This window comes from Macaca fascicularis, chromosome 9 (assembly GCF_037993035.2).
Source record: "Macaca fascicularis isolate 582-1 chromosome 9, T2T-MFA8v1.1".
Lineage (NCBI taxonomy): Eukaryota > Metazoa > Chordata > Mammalia > Primates > Cercopithecidae > Macaca > Macaca fascicularis.
The window spans coordinates 77,000,868-77,023,215 of record NC_088383.1 but is presented as its reverse complement, the minus strand read 5'-3'; the positions used below and the strand labels follow the sequence as shown (position 1 = coordinate 77,023,215).

At 48.5% G+C, this 22,348-nt stretch overlaps 1 protein-coding gene, 1 long non-coding RNA gene and 1 pseudogene across 3 annotated transcripts in view; 1 reads left to right on the top strand and 2 right to left on the bottom strand.

Annotated features, from left to right (window-relative positions):
• TACR2 (tachykinin receptor 2) overlaps positions 1–21,811 on the bottom strand; it is a 29,490-nt gene extending 7,679 nt beyond the window's left edge. The window contains exons 1-2 of one of the 2 annotated variants that reach the window (XM_074001943.1): positions 21,709–21,811; positions 2,387–2,581 (exon numbers count right to left, since the gene is read on the bottom strand). In XM_074001943.1, coding sequence (XP_073858044.1) covers positions 2,387–2,581; positions 21,709–21,770 — 257 coding nt within the window. In that variant the 5' untranslated portion in view covers positions 21,771–21,811. Of the gene's footprint in view, positions 1–2,386; positions 2,582–3,348; positions 4,334–21,708 lie in introns of those variants that run through there. The other variant, XM_005565668.5, reaches the window with a different exon arrangement.
• LOC141407695 (uncharacterized) lies at positions 6,075–12,683 on the top strand. The gene is made up of 2 exons (XR_012417849.1): positions 6,075–6,209; positions 12,569–12,683. It is a non-coding gene; the product is annotated as an uncharacterized lncRNA (long non-coding RNA).
• On the bottom strand, positions 20,052–20,759 carry LOC135964898 (ATP synthase F(0) complex subunit C1, mitochondrial pseudogene; annotated as a pseudogene).
• Positions 21,812–22,348: the final 537 nt, after the last annotated feature.

The following is a 22,348-nucleotide window of genomic DNA, read 5'->3' as shown; positions in this document are numbered from 1 at the left end:
GGCACAGGCAGTCTGTGTCATATCAGTCTACAGATTTAATGATGACCCAATTTCCCCTTTTCTGAGGGTCAGCACTGTGGGAGTCAGAACAGGGCTCTTGTCCAGCCTCTTGTTTAAAGCATGATCTTAGGCAAGTCAGGGCTTTCCCTCAGCCTCAGTTTCCCCATCTGTAAAAGGAGGAGGCCATCTCTAAGTCCTTCCTTAGCAGGAGCCACACTCCTCTATTGCTTGCTCCCAGGATGTTGTGCAGGACAGGAATTCACCCTGGGCTAGGTCTCCATGCAGAAGGCAGAGGGAGAGAGTCCCAGGGGCCACCTTTTTTTGTTTGTTTTGTTTTGTTTTGTTTTGAGACGGAGTTTTGCTCTTGTTGCCCAGGCTGGAGTGCAATGGTGTGATCTTGGTTCACTGCAACCTCCGCCTCCCGGGTTCAAGCAATTCTCCTGCCTCAGCCTCCCAAGTAGCTGAGGATGGATCACCCGCCATCATGCCCGGCTAATTTTTATATTTTTAATAGAGACGGGGTTTCATCACATTGGCCAGGCTGGTCTTGAACTCCTGACCTCAGGCGATCTGCCCGCCTCGGCCTCCCAAAGGGAGTCTTTTTGTATTTTGATTTTGGGGGTGTGTGCATGTGTTCCTGGAGAGGGCATCTTTAATTTCATCAGATTCCTAATTACACACAGTTACATGAGCCTGTGGGGATGGAGCCCTCATACTAAATCTCTAAATTAGGCTCTCCCCCAAGAAAAACAATAACACATTCTCATACTTAAAACCAGGCTTTCCCCAGATCCTTTCGGAATTTTAAGTAACACCAAAGTATGGCTTTCCTAGCCCGCCCCTGCCTGCCTGTTCTTCCCGGTTGCCAGAATCTGGGTTGGAACTCGCTGTTCCCAGAGAGTTGGCGCGCGCAGTGGTCCTGTATTAAGGTGGAGAAATACCGCCTCCAAGTGGCCGGTGTCAATATGTTCTGCTCTCCACCCTTTCCTGAGCCAGAAATGTATGGAAACTGCTCTCTGTGAGAGGGTGGGGGTGCAGGGAGAGATCAGAGACCCTGGGCAGTTCCCAGGAATGGCTTCTCAGAGGAAGGGCACTTTCCCTAGCCCTGAAACCCACAAAAGCAGCCTTCTCCTGGCAGGTGCTCAGGACAGATGGAGACCAGGCAGGGAGGGTGTTGGAGGAGAGGTGTGTTGCCATGGCTACCTGGCAGCCCTCACCTCAGACCACGCACACCCTCATGCTTGGGGCAGCTGGGACTTTGTGGGAAGGATCTGTCACCTCCAGGTGTGTTTTCATGTGTCCCCTATTTAAACTACCACATGCTGGGTACCAGTTTTGTGCCAGGCAAGGTGCTAAGTAAGGGCTTCACGTACACTATCTCACTGACACTCACAAAGTAAGGTACTACTATGAATCCTCATTTTAGAGAGAGAAAGCCAGAGGTTCAGAGGTTATGTGAGTGTGAGGCATCCCCGGGCCAGGCGGGAGCAGGCCACGTTATGGGCCTGACTGACCGCAGAACCCCAGTCAGTTCTTTAGCCTCTACCAAGCAATGGCTCAGTGCCTGGGGACCCCAGAGACATAATGTGAGATCCTCAGAAACTGAGGCCAGAATGGAGAAAGGACTCACCCAGGGTCACACAGCAGCTGGGCCATACCTGAGTCCCTCTAACCCTGCCCTCCCTGCCTCCAGCCTGTGATGCCCACCTCAGCAGCCTGAAAATGTCCCAGGCTTCATCATGGATGCTTTCTGCCTCAGTCTCCTGCCGCTTTGTGGCCTGAGCATATACAGAGTCTCCCCCAAACACGTGCCTACACATGTCCCTAACATGTGCCCGAGTGCACGCACCTCTACAAACATGCCCACACACTTGCACGTGCATACACCGGCAGAAATGGGTGCCGCGTGTGCATGTGACATGTATAGTCACATACACGTGTGCATGCGTGCATATCCTTATCTAAGGATGCACGGGTGCATATTTGAGTAGCAGAGTGGTGAGGAGATTGGGTCCTGGGCAGGACTGCTTGGATTTGAATCCCTAGCTGGATTTGAATTACTAGCTGTGTGGTTTGGGGCATGTTACTTAGTTTTTCAGTGCCTCAATTTCTTCATCTAAAAAATTGTAATGATAATAATATAATACATACTCCATATTGTTAGGAGAATTAAATGGGTCAACATCTATAAAGTGCTAAGAACAGATCGGCTACATCGTGTGTGTTGTTTACTAAGCATACAGGTATATTCGCATAATCCCATGTACACTCACTCATGTGTACACCTATGCACACACACCACACATGCATGGACATGGATGCATGCACGCACACACACGTGCACACGCACACACAGTTGCCCTCCACAATCCCCCAGAGGCCTTACAGGAGGAGCGTCTTGCCCCCGCTGTCTTCGGGCCAGGCCACCACGCACTTGGTGGCACCCTGATCCATGGTGACGGTGGAGTAGAAGCACTGGGGGGAGGCCAGGGCGAGAGCCACCAGCCAGATGCCAGCAATAACCGCCTTGGTGCCGGGGGCTGAAAGCCGAGGCTGGAAGGGATGGACGATGGCCATGTACCTGTGAGCAGAGGGCAGCATGAGTGGCAGGGGCCCTCCTGTTAGCCCAGCTCCCTTTCCCCTGTCTCCCTCTCTCCCAACCCAGGCCCACGCCCTCTAGCCCTTCCCCGCACTGCTGCCATCTGTCGATGTCATAGTCTCAGCCGACCTGCAGAGAGTCTGCTGGGCTGGTGACTTTCCCGCAGCCACACAGCACACCGATGCCTTGGAACCCCAGCCCAGGTACCCCAGCCCATCATTTCCCTCTGGGCACAGACATGCCCTTGGAGGGCCACAAGAAAGCCACACTGGAAGCCCATCTCAGGGCAAGACCGAGCATCCAACATTAGCCTGAAGCTCAGCCCTGAGCAGCGTTGGGAAAATAATTGGCCCTATTAGATTGTAATTGCAAGCATTCTCAACATTTTCCCCTTGCGTAATCTATCTGGAATAATAAAAAAAAACAGTATAAGACATTTCTTTGGAGTGAAAGAAAGACAACAAAACAAAGAACACTTTAGAAGATCGCTAAAACATCGCCCATTTCCCCTACAGACTTGAACAACCCGTCTAGTGCATCTAGTACAAAGTCCTTCTTTGTGTCTAACCCTCAGTCTACCTTCTTCAGCTCCACAGTCCCCCCGCCTTCCAGATTCATAGTTTTGGACCATGACCAGATTTGGGAGGCCATTCTCTTGGTTCTACCCAAACATGCTGTATGTCAACACCCTTGTCTGAGCCCCAGCTCAGTGAGGAGGCTCCCCCCAGCTTCCCCAAGGCCCCTCTTGCCTGTCGGCAGCAATGGCAGTCATGGAATAGATGCTGACAAACATGGCTGTGATGGGGAAGAGGTTCTGGAAGTAGCAGAAGGCACGGCCGAAGTACCAGATGTTGTGGCTGGCATAGACAAAGTTGAAGGTTGCATTGAAGGCAGCCATGCAGAGGTCGGCCAGCGCCAGATTGACAATGAAGTAGTTGGTGACTGTGCGCATCCTCCGGTGGGCCAGGATGATCCAGATGATGATGGCATTGCCCGTCACGGCCACCAGCACCAGGGCCAGGTAGGCTGTGGCCCACAGTGCCAGCTGCCAGCCGGGCATGGAGAATGCTGTGGTGCCCGTGGTGTTGCTCTCAGGGCCAGATGAGATATTGACTTCAGTCACAATGTCACAGGTCCCCATGGCTGCTTCTGGGTCTGGAACAAAGGGCCTGGCTCCTCGGCTCCTCCCGGATTTGCTATGGAAGAGAACTCCCCTTCAGAGCATGGGTATATGGGGGCAAGGGGAGGAGCAGATGCCAAGCATGGTGACACATCAGGAGAGCCTGGGACCACTCCTAGGTCTCAGGCAAAGATGAGTTGCGCTGAGCACAAAGCCCAGTCCAGAACCATTGTTATTTCAGATTCCATCCTGCTGGCCAGACTTCTCGAATATCTCGTAGAAATACAAAATTCAAATCACAGCGTCAGAGCAGAAAACATCCTTATAAGTCAACCCCTTCGCCGAAGAGATGGAAGACGGAGATTCCAAGAGGGGACGGGACAGCCCAGATCACTCAGGACGTTGGTGACAAGTTAGGGTTCGAACCCAGGTTTCTCGTCACATAATCCAGGAAACCTTCTGGATGAGAGGAATGCACAGCGGGAGTCTCTGGAGTCCACAGGTCAATGGCGCAGCAGCCTCTCTCCAGGCTTTGGGGTGTGAGCCGGGCTGGGGGCTGGGTGCTCAGGGCTCTTCCAGCTGCCAGCCCTCACCGCAGCTTCCCTGCCTTTCTCTGGGGCAGGGCCGGCAGGGGGCCTTGGCAGAGGTACTGCCTGCTCACGAGGTGGGGCTTTGGCTCCCACCCCTGGCCCCACCCCCTGCTTGGCCTTGTCTCTTGAAAGATTTAGGACTAGCTGCCGAGGCAGAGAGAGACCTGGGGGAGATGGGGCTGGCACGGAGGGCCCAGCTCTTGGCGGGTGTTGACTTTCACCCCAGGACAGGAGCTACGTTTAAAGAGTGATTCTGAACAGAGAAGGAGTTTGAGCCTGGTTTGATGACTCCAGGCAAGTCTCTTAACCTTTCTGAGCTCTGTCTACCCCATCTGAAAAATATAGGGAAAAATGGTGTGCATCTCACGCTACATTTGTGAATTTTAAATGAGATAATATGCACAAAGTCTATTTAGCACAGGGGTTGGTACATAAAAACTATGATTGGAGTTTCTGGCCCCAAGGGAGGACCCCACAGCTCTGGGCGCTCTAGGAGGAGAAGCCAGAACCCGGAGCATTTCCAGCGAGTTCCCAGGTGATACTGATGCTGCTGGAGCCAGCACCTCACTTTAAGAACCACTGTCTCAGGACAAAGTCAGGGCTCTTCCAGGAACCACAGAAAAGCTGGAGTTTTAATCCCTGAGAAGCTGCTCTAGGTTTGCCCCAAGATACCTGTTCCTGGTCATTGACTGTGTAAACGTGTGTGAAGCTGTGAAGATGTTTCTGAGTGACTGTATGTGCGGCTGACATGTTAAGCTCACACACATGCATGAACCTGTGCACACCTGTGGTGTGTGGACCATGAAGGCAGGGCAGGCTTAGCGGGAGTGGAGGAGGGCATGCTCTTCATTAAAGCAGGGGAGGCCTCTCATTCACCAGCAAACCCTCGCACAGCAGCCTCTGTGCTCCCAAGGCTCTGCCTTGCACGGCCTGGGTTTCTCGTTGGCTGAGCCTTGGCCCCCACACTCCCAGTCAATTTTTTCTTCTCCCTATGTGTCACTTCCCTGACACCCAGCCCCTTGTCTCCCAGGGTGAGCTGGGAAAGTCCTTTAAAGGCCTCTAGTGCTGAAGAGATTGTGCCACCCATGGAATCCAATATAAAAACAACGCTAAACCATAAGTCATGCAACGTAAACATGCTGACACTGAAAGAGCTTCTTTATGGATTTTACTGATTGTGAACTTCTGGGTAAGTTCATCACAATCAACACTGAAATTGTATCTATTGTTTGGTGTCCCTGCTGTGCAGATGTGAGGAGCATGTGCTGGGTCGAATGGGAACCCCATCCTTGCCCTTGGGGAGGGGGTGCTTCCTGGGCCCCTACCCCTCCCGTGGGTGTGTGCCTGTTTCCTCTCTGGAGCGGCCTGTTTGGACTTTGGATCCTAGCAGAAGGGTCTCCGCCTTTGATCTCTGTTGGTGGCAGCAACAGTAGCAGTACTTTAGGGCTTGATTCTGTTTCATGCCCATCTGGCCAGGGTCCTAAAGGGCAGAACGTGTAGAAATAAGAATGGAAGCCCAAGATAGCCTGCTCTCTTTGCTGTCCTCCTGCTCCCAGGCAGCGGGGCTTTGTGAAGCTTCAGGTGCAAACCCAGTGCAGGGCTGGGATGTCTGAGCGCCTGTCACCAGTCACAGAAGCCCAGCAAAGTTCAAGTTCCTTCCTCCCCACAACATTCCACCACTTCCACTGTGTATATAAAGAGGATTATGTTTTGGAACTTGTACATCTGAGTTTTAATTTCCCCCTTAAATTATCTGCTCTTGCAGCTTTCCAACTATGTGCTATGGTTTGAAGTCTCATGAAAGGGGAAGATGCGGGCCTCCCAGGATGAAGGGGTTCCTGATCAGCTTTGCTGCTTGGCGCTAGCCTTCTGAGTCCATAGCTAGACAGCGATCCCAAAGGTCAGTCCTTATTTTATTTTATTTATTTATTTTTAGATGGAGTCTCTCACTGTCGCCCAGGTTGGAGTGCAATGGCACGATCCTGGCTCACTGTAACCTCTGCCTCCTGGGTTCAAGTGATTCTCCCACCTCAGCCTCCTAAGTAGCTGGGATTACAAGTGCATGCCACTACACCTGGCTAATTTTTGTATTTTTTTAGTAGACATGGGGTTTCACCATGTTGGTCAGGCTGGTTTCAAACTCCTGACCTCAAGTGATCCACCTGCCTCGGCCTCCCAAAGTGCTGGGATTACAGGCGTGAGCCACTGTGCTTGGAAGGCCAGTCCTTTTAAAAGAGAGAGAGAAAAGAATGCCAGGCATGGTGGCTCACGCCTGTAATCCCACACCTGAGCCGATGGTGCCCATTGTGTGTGTCCGGGAAGCAGACCCTGCTGTGTAAGAAACACACCAGCTGTTTCTCAGGGAGCTACCATTTGGGTCAACACTTGGGGCAGATGGGGCAGGAAGCAAGTGTGGCTGAAGCACGACATCGTGCTGTGGTCCAGGCCCACAACAGCCTTGGTAGCCCCATGGGTAATTGGACTGGAACAGCTTCAGAGTTGCCCTGTGTGGGGCAAAGTTAACCAGGCCTTTATATTTCCACATTGGTCACTGGACATGGGCCACCCCAAGAAAGCATGTGATTGTTGTCAAGGCAGTTGAGGTGAGGCCTGCAGTGGGGGAAGCTAAACATGGTCCTGGGACTGCATGCCTGTCCAGCAGCTTGAAGGGGGCCTGGGAAGCTCAGGGCAATGTCCACCACAGCTAGACAGCAGCCGCTCCTTCAGATGGGCGTCTGCTGGCAACTGTGCCTTGCTGGTTGGTGTAATTGTGACTTCTGGGCTAGAGGCTTAAAGACCAGAGTCGGGAGAGGAATGATCTTCCAGGGAGCTTGAGGAAGAAAAGGATGGAGAGCTGTGGTGTGTGAGAGAAGTGGGCGGGAGAGGAAAGGGGGCTCCAGGAAGCATTGTGGAGGAGTTGTTGCCATCAGCGCCTGGGGAATGATCTCGGCAGCGGCCTTTCTTTATCTGGGAGGCTGCTCTGGGCCCTGGCTTCAGTGGTCACAGGTAGCATTGCGGGACACTAGCGCTGAGGGTCACCCTGTCACCAGGGCAATGCCGGGGGTGCCAGGAGGTGGCCGAAGTGAGAGGAGGACATGGGGTTGGCAAAGGGTCAGCCCCTCGGCTGAAAGGCTCCAGTCCTGCGCCCTGTGGTGGGTCTGACCCTGAGCAGCTGCTCCAATGATTGTCCCAGAGACAGGAGGAAGGGCCACATCTGTATTTGCAGAAGCTCCTGGTGGGGCCACATGAGGACAAGAAGAAGAACACTTTTCATTCTGCTAGATGAATCTGGTTCCATGGACCATCCTTCATTCTGAGACCATGCCTTCCTGCTTTTTGAGTTCTTTCATGAAATGATGGTGATGGCAGATGGTAGTTGTTGATCTGGTTTTGCTTTTTCTTTAAAATTCCTTACTTGGTGAAATAAAAAGTCAGTGACCTGTATGTTTTCCTCAATAGGTTTTTGTTTGTTTGTTTGTTTGTTTGTTGTTGTTATTTGTTTGTTTTTGAGTCCCACTGTGTTGCCCAGGCTGGAGTGCAGTGGTGCAATCTTGGCTCACTGTACCCTCCACCTCCCAGGTTCAAGCGATTCTCCTGCCTTAGCCTCCGGAATAGCTGGGATTACAGGCGCCTGCCACCATGCCCAGCTAATTTTCATATTTTCAGTGGAGACGAGGTTTCACTATGTTGGCCAGGCTAGTCTTGAACTCCTGACTTCAGGTGATCTGCCCACCTCAGTCTCCCAAAATGCTGGGATTACAGGCGTGAGCCACCATGCCTGGCCCCTTCAAAGGGTTTTTAATATTATATTGGCCCATGAAATTCAAAGACCCAGAAGCCTCTATCTATTTCCTCATTTAGAGAAGAGGAATGAGGCTGGGCACGGTGGCTCACACCTGCAATCCCAGCACTTTGGGAGGCTGAGGTGGGTGGATCACCTGAAGTCAGGAGTTGGAGACCAGCTGGCCAACATGGCGAAACCCCATCTCTACTAAAAATACAAAAATTCGCCAGGTACAGCAGCAGCAGCCTGTAATCCCAGCTACTCGGGAGGCTGAGGCAGGAGAATCACTTGAATGTGGGAGATGAAGGTTGCAGGGAACCAAGGTGGAGCCACTGCACTCCAGCCTGGGCTACAGATTGAGATTCCATCTTAAAAAAAAAAAACAAAAAGAGGTGTGGGAGCTCCCAAGAGGGGCAGGGCAAGACCTGGTTTCATCCCCAGTGAGGTGGGGCTCACGTCCCCTTGTCCTGCCTTCACTGTTCTGTTGGCCTCCACATCCCGGAGGCCCATCGAAACCACTTCCCTGGTCACCTCGTTGTCACACTGATGGGGGGCAGGGCTTCTCAGATCTTGGATTGCATCTTGTTTGTGTCCAGCGTCTGGGAGTGGCCAGAACATTGTCAGTGTCCTATAAAGATTGGTTGAATAAAAATGATGAATAAAATGTAAAATACTACACCAGTGAGGGATGGGGAATCTTATGTATATATTATTTATTTTTTATATCTATGTCTATGTGATATAGATATGAAAGTTCTAAGTTAATGGTGGGATTTCGAGTGGGCAGGGCAGTATAATGCCTGACACACTGGCACATAGTAGATGCTCAATAAACATCAAATGAATAAATGAGTAACAAATGATGAGTAAAGTCAAAATTATCACCTTGTTAGGGGTGAATGGGTAGCATTTTTATTTTTATAGGCCCTAAAGCTTAAAGTAAGAGAATATTTCTCCATAAGTCCTGCAGGGATTTTGTAGCAGGACCTCAGAGTCTATAGCACTCCTGGATTTATTTCTCACAGATAGTCCCCTCTTAGTCTATAAACCAGAGGGCCCCAGGCTGGCCCCTTTAGGAAGTGAGCTCTGTGCCCCCTGCCCTTTGGCCTGGGCATCAGTGGCCCAGAATTTGGCACTTCAGCTGGGAGAGGGAGAGTTGGCCTCTGCCAAGAGCACAGGCTGCCGCTGACATCTTCTTTAAACACTGAGACGGTGCTGGGGGTAGCGCCTCACCCTGAAAGCCTGAAGTTTATCTAGCTGGAGAAGAGAGGCGGGAGTGTTTACATCTGCTGTGGTCCTGGTGTACACAGAGATCTTAACACAAAACGTGTTCATTTGTCAACATCGGGCTCCAGCAGAATCTGTCCATCTATGGCAGGTGGAGGAGGAAGTGGGTGAGGCTCGTCTTAGGAGAGGACGCCCTGACACCCACTGGCTGGTTGGGTCACGGGGGAGTCATCCCAGAGCCAGCCTGGATATTGCAGACAGAAGGAACCTGGTGTCTGCTCTGGGTGTTGGCGGATGTGGCAACATGTGCTGTGGCATGGCTGAGGGGAGGACAGAGTTGGCAAAGGGCCTGCCTGCTGAAAGGCTCCAGTCCTGTGTGTTGTGGTGGATCTGTCACTGAGCAGCTGCTCCAAGGCTCAGCCCAGAATTAGGAGAAAGGGTCTCATCTCCTCCTTCAGGAGGCTCCTGGACAAGCTGGGTAGCCAAGACCCAGCCTTGCAGAGAGAACTTACCACACCCTTCTGTCAAATGGATGGTTCGTGAGCTTCAAGCTTCAGAGGAGGGAGGAAGAGGCCTTTAGGGGTGGTGGAGAGTGAGCTTGAGTGGCTCTGGGGGGTCATGAGGGAGGGGACATGGGAATGAGCCCCAATCTTGAGAGAAAGTTCAGAGTAGCCTGGGGGAGCCAAGGGTTCCTTCAGGAGAGTAATGAGAGATGCAGCGAGTATAAATCCTGGTCACAACCCCAGGAGTGCAAGAAAGATTCTCTTTATTCTCTGAAAAGCAACTTGATCTTGACTCTGAGTCCTCATCTCGTTCAGCTGGCAGGGAAATCCAACTTATTACTCCTGGGCTCCCACTTTCCCCCTCCTGGTGCCGTCCATGGTGCCAGGGCATCTGGGGTGCGCCTTTACTGGTCATTAATCTACACGGGTCACTTTGGAGATGCCTGCTGTCCATTTCTGCAGGGTTCTTGAGGAAGGGGGTGGGGACTGTTGTTTCTGAGACAATCCTGGGCCCTGGGAGTTTGGGGCTTAGCTGAGCATTGGGTCCTGAAGGCCCAACTTCCCAGAGCTCCTCTCCTTCCCTCATCTTGGCCATTCCTCTCAGGGTCTTGCTAGCGGGAGGAACTGAACACCCATTTCTCCCGGCCCCACAGTCCTCTCTTCTCCCTGCCCTTTCAGGAAGTCCTGCTTCTGTAAGTAATTCAGCCTCTTCCCCCAAATCCCACCATCCTTCATGCTCTTTCATGATGCCTTTGATAAGACCCAGAACACCGGCAACCAAAAAAACCATTCTGCTTTCCTCCAGGACATGCAGACTTTTCATCTTCAGACCTTACTAAGAAGGGAGAAAAATATTTGCATTCCATCCCTGGAGCATGGCAAAGGAAGGCAGGAAAAACTAAAGCTAGGTTTCCACATTAAAGCTTTGGAATATCCATTTCCTGCCCAGAGATGAGGCTGGAGAGGGAAAGTGAAGGCTGATGGAGAGAACATTGAATGCCGTTTCTGGGGCCCCTTGTCTGAGGCCATCTTATCAGTTCTTCAAGGACCCCTCAGATGCTACCTCCTCGAGGATGCATGTGACCTTTGGGCCAATGACTTTCTTATTTTTTTTTTAATTATAAAATTAGAGACAGGTTCTCCCTGTGTTGCCCAGGCTGATCTTGAACTCCTGGGCTCAAAGTCCTCCTGCCTTGGCCTCCCAAAGTGCTAGGATTACAGGTGTGAGCGCCAGTCCCCAGGTGGCCTTCTTGACCATTGATGTTGCCCCTGGGGTGGTACACTCGGGATAATTTGCAAAACATTTTTTCCCTGCCCATGTCATAGTAGGGGAGCTGACATGAGACCATCCCAGGCTTGGCTGTGTTTGAAATTACAGTTGACTAGTTCTCATGATATCAATTTAGGTTGCTCCAGTTCAGTTCCAGTAAAATGATGTCATAAAGCTGGGGGATTTGGAAGACTCCCTGACCAATGGAATACAGCGATAAAGTAAGGTGTTACATGCCTTCAATTCATGTTGGAATACCATCTAGTCTTTGCCATACTTTGTATAAAATTTTTTCACTCAGCCAAAAATATATCTGGACCCATAGGCTTTTCCTTCTATCCCCACTGGTCCAGGTCACCATTGTAACCAGATTTGCTGCGATAGCCTCCTCACTACCTTTTGCATTCACTCGCTCTCCTCCACTCCATTCTCCATGTCTGCTCACAGTGATCTCTCCAAAAACACAACCTGGCCAGGTACTTCCTGCTTTGAGCTCTTCAAAGACTCATTGTTCTCATGGTTAAGAGGAAATAACCCCACTCCTTCACCAGCTGTGATAGCTCACTCTCCCTCAGGAACCACTTCCCCTTCTTTCCTTTAGAAACAGAACCTCCCTGCCTGTTAGCTGCCCCCTGACTGACCGGCTAAAGTCTGCATTTCCAAGACTCCCTTCCAAGCTACAAGTGGTCACATGATTAAGATCTGACCAATTATATGTGGGCAGAAGTGACACACACACACACACACCACTTCACCGTCTCATCTTTAAAGAGGGAGCTGATGACTCCCCAGTTTCGACTGCTGGGCAATGGCAACAACAGGGGCTTCCATCTTGAATCCACAGAGGGAGGCCATATTGAGGATGGCAGAGCCTGGGCAGGTCCCAGGGCTCTTACGTGAAAAAGAAAAAGGAAACAGGTTGGGCATGGTGGCTCACACCTGTAATCCCAGTATTTTGGGAGGCCGAGGCGGGTGGATTACCTGAGGTCAGGAGTTCAAGACCAGCCTGACCAACATGGAGAAACCCCGTCTCTACTAACAATACAGGCGTGGTAGTGGGCACCTGTAATCCCAGCTACTTGGGAGGCTGAAGCAGGAGAATCGCTTGAACCCAGGAGGTGGTGGTTGCAGTGAACTGAGATTGAGCCATTGCACTCTAGCCTGGCAACACAGGGAGACCCTGTCTGCCTGTTCTTTGAAACTCAGTCTAAAAAAAAAAAAAAAACCAAAAAAAGAAAAAAAGGAAACAAAACAAAATAAACTTCTCTCTTGTTTGAGGCACTGCATTTTACATCTTGGGGTCCCTTTATGATGGCATGTAACTCTAAATAATCACTAGCCTTCAAAAATTTCTTTGATGCTTCCACAGGTTAACTATTTTTGTTCTACATTCTAAGAGCATTCCTGTGCTTTTTTCCTTGTTAACATCCTGATCCATCACATGCATTCAAAGTGTGTTCTCCCTACCATACTAGGAAATCCACGAAGCCAGGAATGATGTCAACCTTGATGGCAGCCATATCCTCCCTGTCCTCCACTGTGATTGGCTCAACGATAACTTCTAATTAAATAAATGAAAGGTGCACTGATGAATGAACACACTGGAACAACTTGGATATGATACCATGCATACTTTTTGCTGTAAGTAACAGTAACTTAAACAAATATCGTTCTCACATAACCAGAAGTCTGGAAGTAGGTGATCCCATGAGAAACAGCTCAGTGATTTCGAAAGCTCTTTGGAAACTTTGATTTTTCTTGCCCTTCCCCGCATAGCTGCAAGATGGCTGCAACAGCTGCAACGATCTTGTCCTTATCTAACTGCACTCTCATCCCAGGAAAAGAGCAGGAAGGAAAAGAAGTCTCCTTCTAGGCTTCTCTCTTTTGGTCAGGAGGAAAACCTTCCCCAGGATTCCCCCCAGCAGATGCCCCTCACATCTCACTGGACAGAACTAGGTCACATGACCACCCCAGGCCACATGGGAAGCTGAGAAAGGGAACTTCTTCCTTCTTCAGGACCCAGCAGGAATAAACCAGTTCTAAGAGCCCTTGCCCCTCCTTGCCCAGGTGGTCCCGTTCGGGAAGCCCCAGGGACAATAGGGTATCACGATGTGGTCACGAATGAAAAGCCATGCTTTGTGCTTGATGCTTGCTGGAGGATGTCACATTCTGTCTCTTGAAATTCTCTCCGTTGACACTGGCCCACCCAGCCTTTCCCTTGACTCTGCCGATAAGCTCACTCGTTTCAGTGCAATCAGTGATTGTTATCTCTGTGGTTACAGCGTAGCTACTATTTACTGAGCACCAGCCACATGCCTGGGGACTGAACAAGTTGCATAACCTCTTTGTGCTTCCTTTTCCTCACCTGTAAAATTTGTACTACCTCGTGGGATTGTTATGAGGATTAAATTAGTTAATACAGACAAAGTGCTTACAACAGTACCTGACGCAAAGGGCTAAATAAGCATTTGCTGCTGTGAATTGTTTATATCCTCATTTCACAGATGGAATAAATAACGTGTCCAAGGTCACACAGTCGGGGAAACCAACAGTGAAAGCCTGGTTTCCCTGACTCCAGAGCCCACAGCCTTTCTTCTCTTACCGCCAGACCTTGCTGCATCTGCAAGTTTCTCCTCAGTGTCTCAAATGTGGGATGTCTTGCCACAGACACTATTTACTAATTCATTAATCCACCTCCTCCTGGAAATCTTCCAGGGCACTTGCTCTCTGCCCCTCACTGGTACTGGGAAGGCCCTTCTGGAGAACATGAGGAGCTTCCTCTTGTAGGGCTGGGAATGTCGGTCCTGCCCACTGTTGTGGTCAGCTGCAAAGACACAACGTCATCCTCCAGAGATGCCCAGTCCTGATGAGGACACTGAAAGCCAGGACAGGCACTCCCTCCAGGTCAGACAGCCAAGTACTAGGGCAGCCGCGGCTGGAACTCAGGCCTCCAGGCTCAGTGCCCAGCACCCATTCCCTGCTCTGGGCTTCCTCCCTGTGAGCATTTCACAGAGACAGCGGCTCATCCAAAGGAGACCCTTACTCACAGTAGGGCCAAGAATGGGGCTTGTCTGGGAGATCCTGGCCTAAGCATTAAAGCGGAGACCATGCCTTACTCATCCCTGACCCTCCACTGCCACCCTGGCTCTTAGGTGGCCCAGCCACATCCCCTGCAGAGAGATGCAGACTATAGCCTGAGCGCAGGAATGCCTGTAATACACAGATAATGACACTAGAGGGCAGCCTCACTGCTTTAATCCTAGTGACCGCAAAGGCTTTTAAGAAGCCTCCACCAGATTGAGGAGGAGGAGGATGATGATGATGGTGGTGGTGGTGGTGGTGGTCGTGACTGAGACTAGTATGTATTGAGCCAAGATGATTTATCATCTCTAGCCAGCAGGTCTTCTGTGCATACCACGTTCTGCTGTGTCCTGAATCACAGAAAAAGGAACAGCTGCACCGTTACCCAAGTCTGAAACCTGGGCATTGCCATCAGCTTCCTTCTCCCTCCCTCTCTCCACTCTGCCACCTACTCCTGTCCATTCTATATGCTAAATCTTGTCCCATCCCCATCTTTCCAGGCCCACAGTTTGTCCTTCTCCTCCAACTTTCCATTCGATTTACAAAGAGGCAGTCTCCTGCCTCAGGCCCTCATGCAGGCCAGTGGTTCCTGAACTTTGCTGCACATTGGAATTTCCTGGAGCTTCCAAAACTCCAGCTGCCACACATCAGACCAATTAAGTCAGGATGTCTGGGGGTGGGAACCAGGCATTGGTATTTTTTTTTTTTTTTTTTTTTTTTTTTTTTTTTTTTTTTTATGAGACAGAGTTTTGCTCTTGCTGCCCAGGCTGGAGTGCAATGGTGTGATCTTGGCTCACCGCAACCTCCGCCTCCCAGGTTCAAGCAATTCTACTGCCTCAGCCTCCCGAGTAGCTGGGATTACAGGCACATACCACCATGCCTGGCTAATTTTGTATTTTTAGTAGAGACGGGGTTTCTCCATGTTGGTCTGGCTGGTCTCGAACTCCTGACCTCAGGTGATCCGCCCGCCTTGGCCTCCCAAAGTGCTGGGATTACAGGCATGAGCCTCTGTGCCCGGCCATGCGTCAGTACTTTTTAAAGCTCCCCAGGTTGTTCCAGTTTGCAGCCAAGTTTAGGCAACACTGTGCGCTCTGTCTGAGACCCTCTTCCACATCCTTTTACCTGGGCAACTCGATAATCAGGCAGGTCTCTAACATTGCTGCCCAACCTGGACAGCACAGAGCCATCGACTGCTCCTCCCCACAGCCACACTTAGCATGCTGCATTGTGACTGCTTCTTCAAACACACGCCTCCCTACCCGTCACTACCAACTGCCCTCCCTCCACGGAGAGAAAGGATTGGGCTCCCTGCTGCATGTGTGTGCAAACACGGGAATGGAACAAATATTTATAAGAACACAAGAAGTGAGTTTTATTATTCTTAGCAATTTTGAATTTTGCCCCAGGTTTTTATTTTTGCAGTGATCTGTTTACAGTGTTTAAAGCACAAAGAGATACATTTTCTTTTCAAATACAGATGTAGATATAAAAGCAGCTGTACTTAATACTCTCAAAGCCACTTTGTTCTATTTTCTACTTGAAATTTCCAAGCTGTGGCTAATCCTTACCCACGGACCCTGACTCTATGGAAAATACCCCCCAATGCTTATGGTATATGGAAAACCAAAACCAAAACAACAATTTTAACCAGGAGGTGCAAGCATGGGGTGGATAGGCTGAGTTAACCCGCAAGTGTCTGTGGCTGGGGGTCCTGCCTGTGCTGGGGTAGGGGTGGGCAGTGGATACAGGGTTTATCTCGAGGGGCTGCAGCCCAGTATTGTCTCCCCTCTAGAGGGTCTATAGGTCAGTGTCCCATTTTACAAAGGAAGAAACCCAGACAAAAGGCTAAATGAATTGTCCAAGATCCTGTTACTAATAAGTAATAGAGGGAAAATTCAAACTTAGCTTTAACTGACTATCTATATTCTTTCTATTATATCAGGATGGGTCAAAGTTCCAGAGCTGGCTGGGTGTGGTGGCTCACGCCTATAATCCTAGCACTTTGGGATGCCGAGGTGCCTGGATCACTTGAGGTCAGGAGTTCAAAACAAGCCTGGCCAACATGGTGAAACCTTGTCTCTACTAAAAATACAAATATTAGACTGACGTGGTGGCCTGCACCTGTAATCCCAGCTACTCGGGAGGCTGAGGCAGGAGAATCCCTTGAACCTGGGAGGTGGAGGGTGCAGTGAGTCGAGATGGTGCCACTGTACTCCAGCCTGGGTGGCAGAGCAAAACTCTCGTCTAAAAAAGAAAAAGAAAAAAAAGTCCGGGCGCAGTGGCTCGCTCCTGTAATCCCAGCACTCTGGGAGGCCGAGACGGGTGGATCACTTGAGGTCAGGAGTTTGAGAACAGCCTGACCAACATGGTGAAACCCCCTCTCTACTAAAAATAAAAATTAGCTGGGCATAGTGGCAGACACCTGTAATCCCAGCTACTCAGGAGGCTGAGGCAGGAGAATTGCTTGAACCCAGGAGGTGGAGGTTGCGGTGAGCCAAGGTTGCGCCACTGCACTCCAGCCTGGGCAACAAGAATGAAACTCTGTCTCAAACCAAAAAAAAAAAAGTAAAAAAGTTCCAGAGCTGCTTTCACTTCACTTTTAAATTTTGCTTAATTTAATCTTTATCAAAGTGATATATTTATATAGTTTAAGAAGTCAAATAATACCATAAGAGTAATAGCAACAGAAAGTGGTCTCCTCTAATACTTCCCTAATCTTGATTCCTGTCCCCAGAGGTAACTGATTTCAATTCTTTTAGTCATTTTTTCTGGAATTTATATCCATATGTCTTAACATAATAACATTATTATTTATTTTTTCTTTAATAGTTAAAAACTTTTTTTTTTTTTGAAACAGTCTCCTTCTGTCACCCAGGCTGGAATACAGTGACGTGATTATAGCTCACTGCAGCCTTGAACTCTAGGCTCAAGCAATCCTTCTGCCTCAGTCACCTGAGTACCTGAGACTATAGGCATCCGCCACTGCACCCGGCTAATTTTAAAAAATGTTTCGAAGAGATGAGGTCTCAGTATGTTGCCCAGGCTGGTCTCCAATTCGTGGGCTCAAGTGGTCCTCCCACCTCAGCCTCCCAAAGTACTAGGATTATAGGTGTGAGCCACCATGCCTAGCCTTACTTTTTTCTAGTTTTAATGGCTTTCATCAGCATATCCTTCATTTGAAGTCTCTACTTTTCAGAATTTATTAAAATTTCCACTCTAGACAAATACATGATTAATTTTGGTAAACTTTCCATGGGCATATGAAAAGGATGTATATTTTGTATTCATGGCATTAAAAAGCGCGGTGGCTCAAGCCTGTAATCCCAGCACTTTGGGAGGCCGAGATGGGCGGATCACGAGGTCAGGAGATCGAGACCATCCTGGCTAACACGGTGAAACCCCGTCTCTACTAAGAAATACAAAAAATAGCCGGGCGAGGTGGCAGCGCCTGTAGTCCCAGCTACTCGGGAGGCTGAGGCCGGAGAATGGCGTGAACCCGGGAGGCGGAGCTTGCAGTGAGCTGAGATCCGGCCACTGCACTCCAGCCTGGGCTACAGAGCGAGACTCCGTCTCAAAAAAAAAAAAAAAAAAAATTACTATTATTATTATTTTATGAGATGGAGTCTTGCTATGTTGCCGAGGCTGGAGTGTGGTGGTGCAATCTCGGCTCGCTGCAACCTCTGCCTCCCAGGTTCAAGTGATTCTCCTGCCTCAGCCTCCTGAATAGCTGGGACTACAGGCACGCGCCACCATGCCTGGCTAATTTTTGTATTTTTTTAGTAGTGACGGGGTTTCACCATATTGTCCAGGCTGATCTTGAACTCCTGACTTCTCAAACTCTTCACCTCAAGTGATCCGCTCACCTTGGCCTCCCAAAGTGCTGGGATTACAGGTGTGAGCCACTGCACCCGGCCAAAAATTCTAAATGTACCTATTAAACTAAGTTTATTGATTTTATTGCCCAATCCTGTATACATGATTATTGTTTGCTTACTTGATTTATCAAGTTTTGAACATGTATATTAAAATGCCCAACTATATTGTTTTATTAATTTTGTCTGTAGTTCTAGGGATGTTTACCTTATATATTTGGCTGCTGTTGTTTGGTACATAAAGATTTCTGGCTCTTCCAAAGGTTTTTCTTTTTTTCTTTTCCTTTTCTTTTATCTTTTCTTTTCCTTTTTTTTAATCTTATCTTTTCTTTCTCTTTTTTTTTTTTTTTCTTTTTCTTTTTTTCTAGACAGGGCCTGGCTCTGTCACCCAGGCTGGAGTGCAGTGGCGCCATCTTGGCTCACTGCAACTTCTGCCTCCTGGACTACAGACACACACTGCCACTCCCGGCTGATTTTTGTATTTTTTTTTGTAGAGACAGAGTTTTGCTATGTTGCCCAGGCTGGTCTCAAATGCCTGAGCTCAATCAATCCACCCATCTCGGCTTCCCAAAGTGCTGGGATTACAGGCTTCAGTCACGGCTGCTTTTCCAGAGGTTTTAAAGTTACATAATATACTTCATCCAGTTTCATGCTTTTCTTCTTCTTCTTCTTCTTCTTCTTCTTCTTCTTCTTCTTCTTCTTCTTCTTCTTCTTCTTCTTCTTCTTCTTCTTCTTCCTCTTCCTCTTCCTCTTCCTCTTCCTCTTCTCCTTCTCCTTCTCCTCCTCCTCCTCCTCCTCCTCCTCCTCCTCCTCCTCCTCCTCCTCCTCCTCCTCCTTCTCCTTCTCCTTCTTCTTCTTTTTTTTCTTTTTTTTTGAGACAGGGTCTCACTCCTAGGCTGGAGTGCAGTGGCGCAGTCACAGCTGACTGCAATCTCCACCTCCTGGGCTCAAGCGATTCTCCTGCTTCAGCTTCCTGAGTAGCTAGGACTACAGGCTCCACCATGCCTGGCTACCTTTTGTATTTTTGGTAGAGACGGGGTTTCACCATGTTGCCCAGATGGTCTCAAACTCCTGGGCTCAAGCAATCCTTCTGCTTTGACCTCGAAATGTGCTAGGATTATGGACCTGAGCCACCATGCATGGCCGTTTTATGCATTTTATCTTGTCACATTTATATTAATGTTGTGATGCTGATTTTTTTTCGTAGGCTGCCTTTGCTTGCTACCTCTTTGCCTATTCCTTTATTTTCAACTTTCCTTGTTCACTTTGTTTTTGGTACATCTTACATTAACCATATATAGCTAGATTCTTTTTCAATGCAACTGACAACCTCTTGAATAGGTGCATAAACCCATTCATATTTGTTGTAGTAACTGAAATATTTTTATTCCTTTCATCATGTTTTACATTTATGCTTTATTTTAGGCAACAAGGTTCTTTTCTCTGTATCTCGTTCTTTCCTCTTTTTTCTTGGTCAAATTCTAGAATACCTGCTTTGGAGTTTCTAACCACCTTAATTAAAGTTTTAGTTCTCTAATAATACATAAAATTAAATAGCTACATTTTCCCCAATAAGATATTTTACTTACTTTTTATTTTTCAAGGTAAATAAAATTTTTAGACAGTTTTCTGCCCCCCATTCTCTCCTCTTCTCCACTCAAGGTCCTGGGTTTCACCGATATCATTTAACTTCTTTAGTCCTTGGAGTATTTTTTCATTTTGTTTGCTTTTCTTTTTATTTTTTGAGATGGTGTCTCATTCTGTTGCCCAGGCTGGAGTGCAGTGGCATGATCTCATCTCAGTGCAGCCTCCGCCTCCTGGGTTCAAGTGATTCTCCGGCCTCAGCCTCCTTAGTAGCTGAGATTACAGGTATGCGCCACCATGCTTGGCTAATTTTGTTTTTTTGTTTTTTTTTAGTAGAGTTAGGGTTTCACCTTGTTGGTCAGGTTGGTCTCAAACTCTTGCCTCGAATGATCCACCTGCCTCAGCCTCCCAAAGTGGTGGGATTACAGGTGTGAACCACCTCGCCTGGCCTGTTAGTTTTTAGAGAAACATTGTGTTGAATGGTAAAGCTTAGCACACCCCAGCACCAGGAATGGCATGGAGTTGCAGCAACAGGGACAGGCAGGTGATCCCCACAGAGCCTCACATGGCGAAGAGGATGAGGAAGACGACCATCAAACAGAAGAGCCCCATGGCCTCAGACAAGGGAAGCCCAGAATGGCATAGGAGAAGAGCTGCTGCTTGAGAGATGGGTTCTTGGCATAGCCAATGATCAAGCTGCCAAACACAGTTCCAATGCCAGCCCCTGAAATAGCCACACCAACTGTGGCTGCCCTAGCACCAATCAACTTGGCTGCTGTGTCAATGTCTCCAGAGACAACACTGGTCTGGAACTCTTGTTTGGCTCTTGGAGTTGGGGGCTGCTGTAGGAAGGCTGTTTAGATGAATTCTCTGAGCTGTTCAAGAAGGAGGCAGACACAGGCCCTATTAGACACCTGGTACAACAGCAGATCAGAGCTGGAGAAATGAGTACTGCCCCGGTGGTCCATATTTTTTTCAGTCTCCCAGCTTTAGCCCTTGGTCTCAGCTGTCTTGGAGTATTTTTAAATCTGGATTATTTATTCCAAGAATTCTCACTTAAAAACGTATCTATATCTACACACACATACACACACACACACACACACACACACATTTCATACCCAGTCATGTTATCATAATCCATTTAGGTTTTTTCTTTTTTTGTAGAGATGAGGTCTTGGTATGTTGCTCAGGCTGGTCTTGAACTCCTGGGCTCAAGAGATCCTCCCGCTTTGGTCTCCCAAAGTGCTGGGATTATAGGCATGAGCCACCATGCCCAGCCCTAGATTTTTTTAAAATAAATTTTATTGTGTTTATTTAAGATATACATCGTGATATTATGGGATACATATAGATAATAAAAAGGTTACTATTGTGGAGCAAGTTAACATATCCATCATTTCACAGTTACCTTTTTTTTGTTTTTATGGCAAGAACAGCTACATCTACTCATTTAGCATGAATCTCATTGACAGTACAATTTTATTACCTAGAGCCCTAAGTAATAAAATTAGATCTACATTTTATTAGATCTACCTACATTAGATCTCTAGACTTCTTCATCCCTCATGTCTGGTACTCTACTTATGTCTTTCCATTTCTTTCTCCCTGACTCCCAGCTCCTGGTAACCACTGTCTGGTTCTCTATCTTTGTATATTTCAATTTTTAAAAAAGATTCCATATATAAGTGAGATCATGTAATATTTTTATTTCTGTTTGGCTTGTTTCACTTAGTGTAATGTTCTCCAGGTTCATCCGTGTTGTGGCTAATGGCAAGATCTCGTTCCTTTTTAGGGCTGAATATATGTGTTGTATACATGTACCAGTTTCTTTATTCGTTCATCTGTGGACAGACACTTGGACCCATTTGGCTGGGTCCTGAGTTCTTGTCCTGTGTCCAGGAAGAATGAACATGGGAGTGCAGATATCTTTATGAGGTGGTGATTTCACTTCCTTTGTGTATATGCCCAGAAGAGGGATTTCTGAGTCCTATGGTAGCTGTATTAGTCTATTTTCACATTGCTATAAAGAACTACCTGAGACTTGGTAATTTATAAAGAAAAGAGGTTTAGCTTACCCACAGTTCCACAGGCTGTACAGGAAGCATGGCTGGGGAGGCCTCAGGAAACTTACAATCATGGCAGAAGGCAGAGGAAAAGCAAGCACATCCTACATGTCTGGAGAAGGAGGAAGAGAATTAAGGGGAGGTATTACACACTTTTAAACAACCAGGTCTCATGAGAGCTCACTCACTATCACGTGAACAGCAAGGGGAAAACCTGCCCCCATCATCCAATCACCTCCCACCAGGCCCCTCCTCCAATGCTGGGGATTACAATTTGACATGAGATTTGGGAAGGGACACAAATCTAAACCATATCAGTAGCATTCATTTGGATTTAACTACATCTATTGCTCACTACTGTTTTCTCTTTGTCTTCCCCCCATCAGTGGCTCATGTTACAGGATCCTTGAAGGTACCGCTTTGCCAACCGGAAACGTCTGTGGCCAGTGGTGCCTTTGCCTGAGTTTTACTTGCGCCCACTGGGCTCCTTCTATCTACTTGACCTGGCAGGCTGCACTTGAGTCACGCTACTGGCCTGGATCCCATGCCTACCAAGGGTGAGCCAGGCACAGAGCGGTAAAGGGTGCATGAGTGAGTGAGCATGGGGTCTGGCCACTGCACACAGTCAGGCATGCCAGCTGTGGTGGGGTGG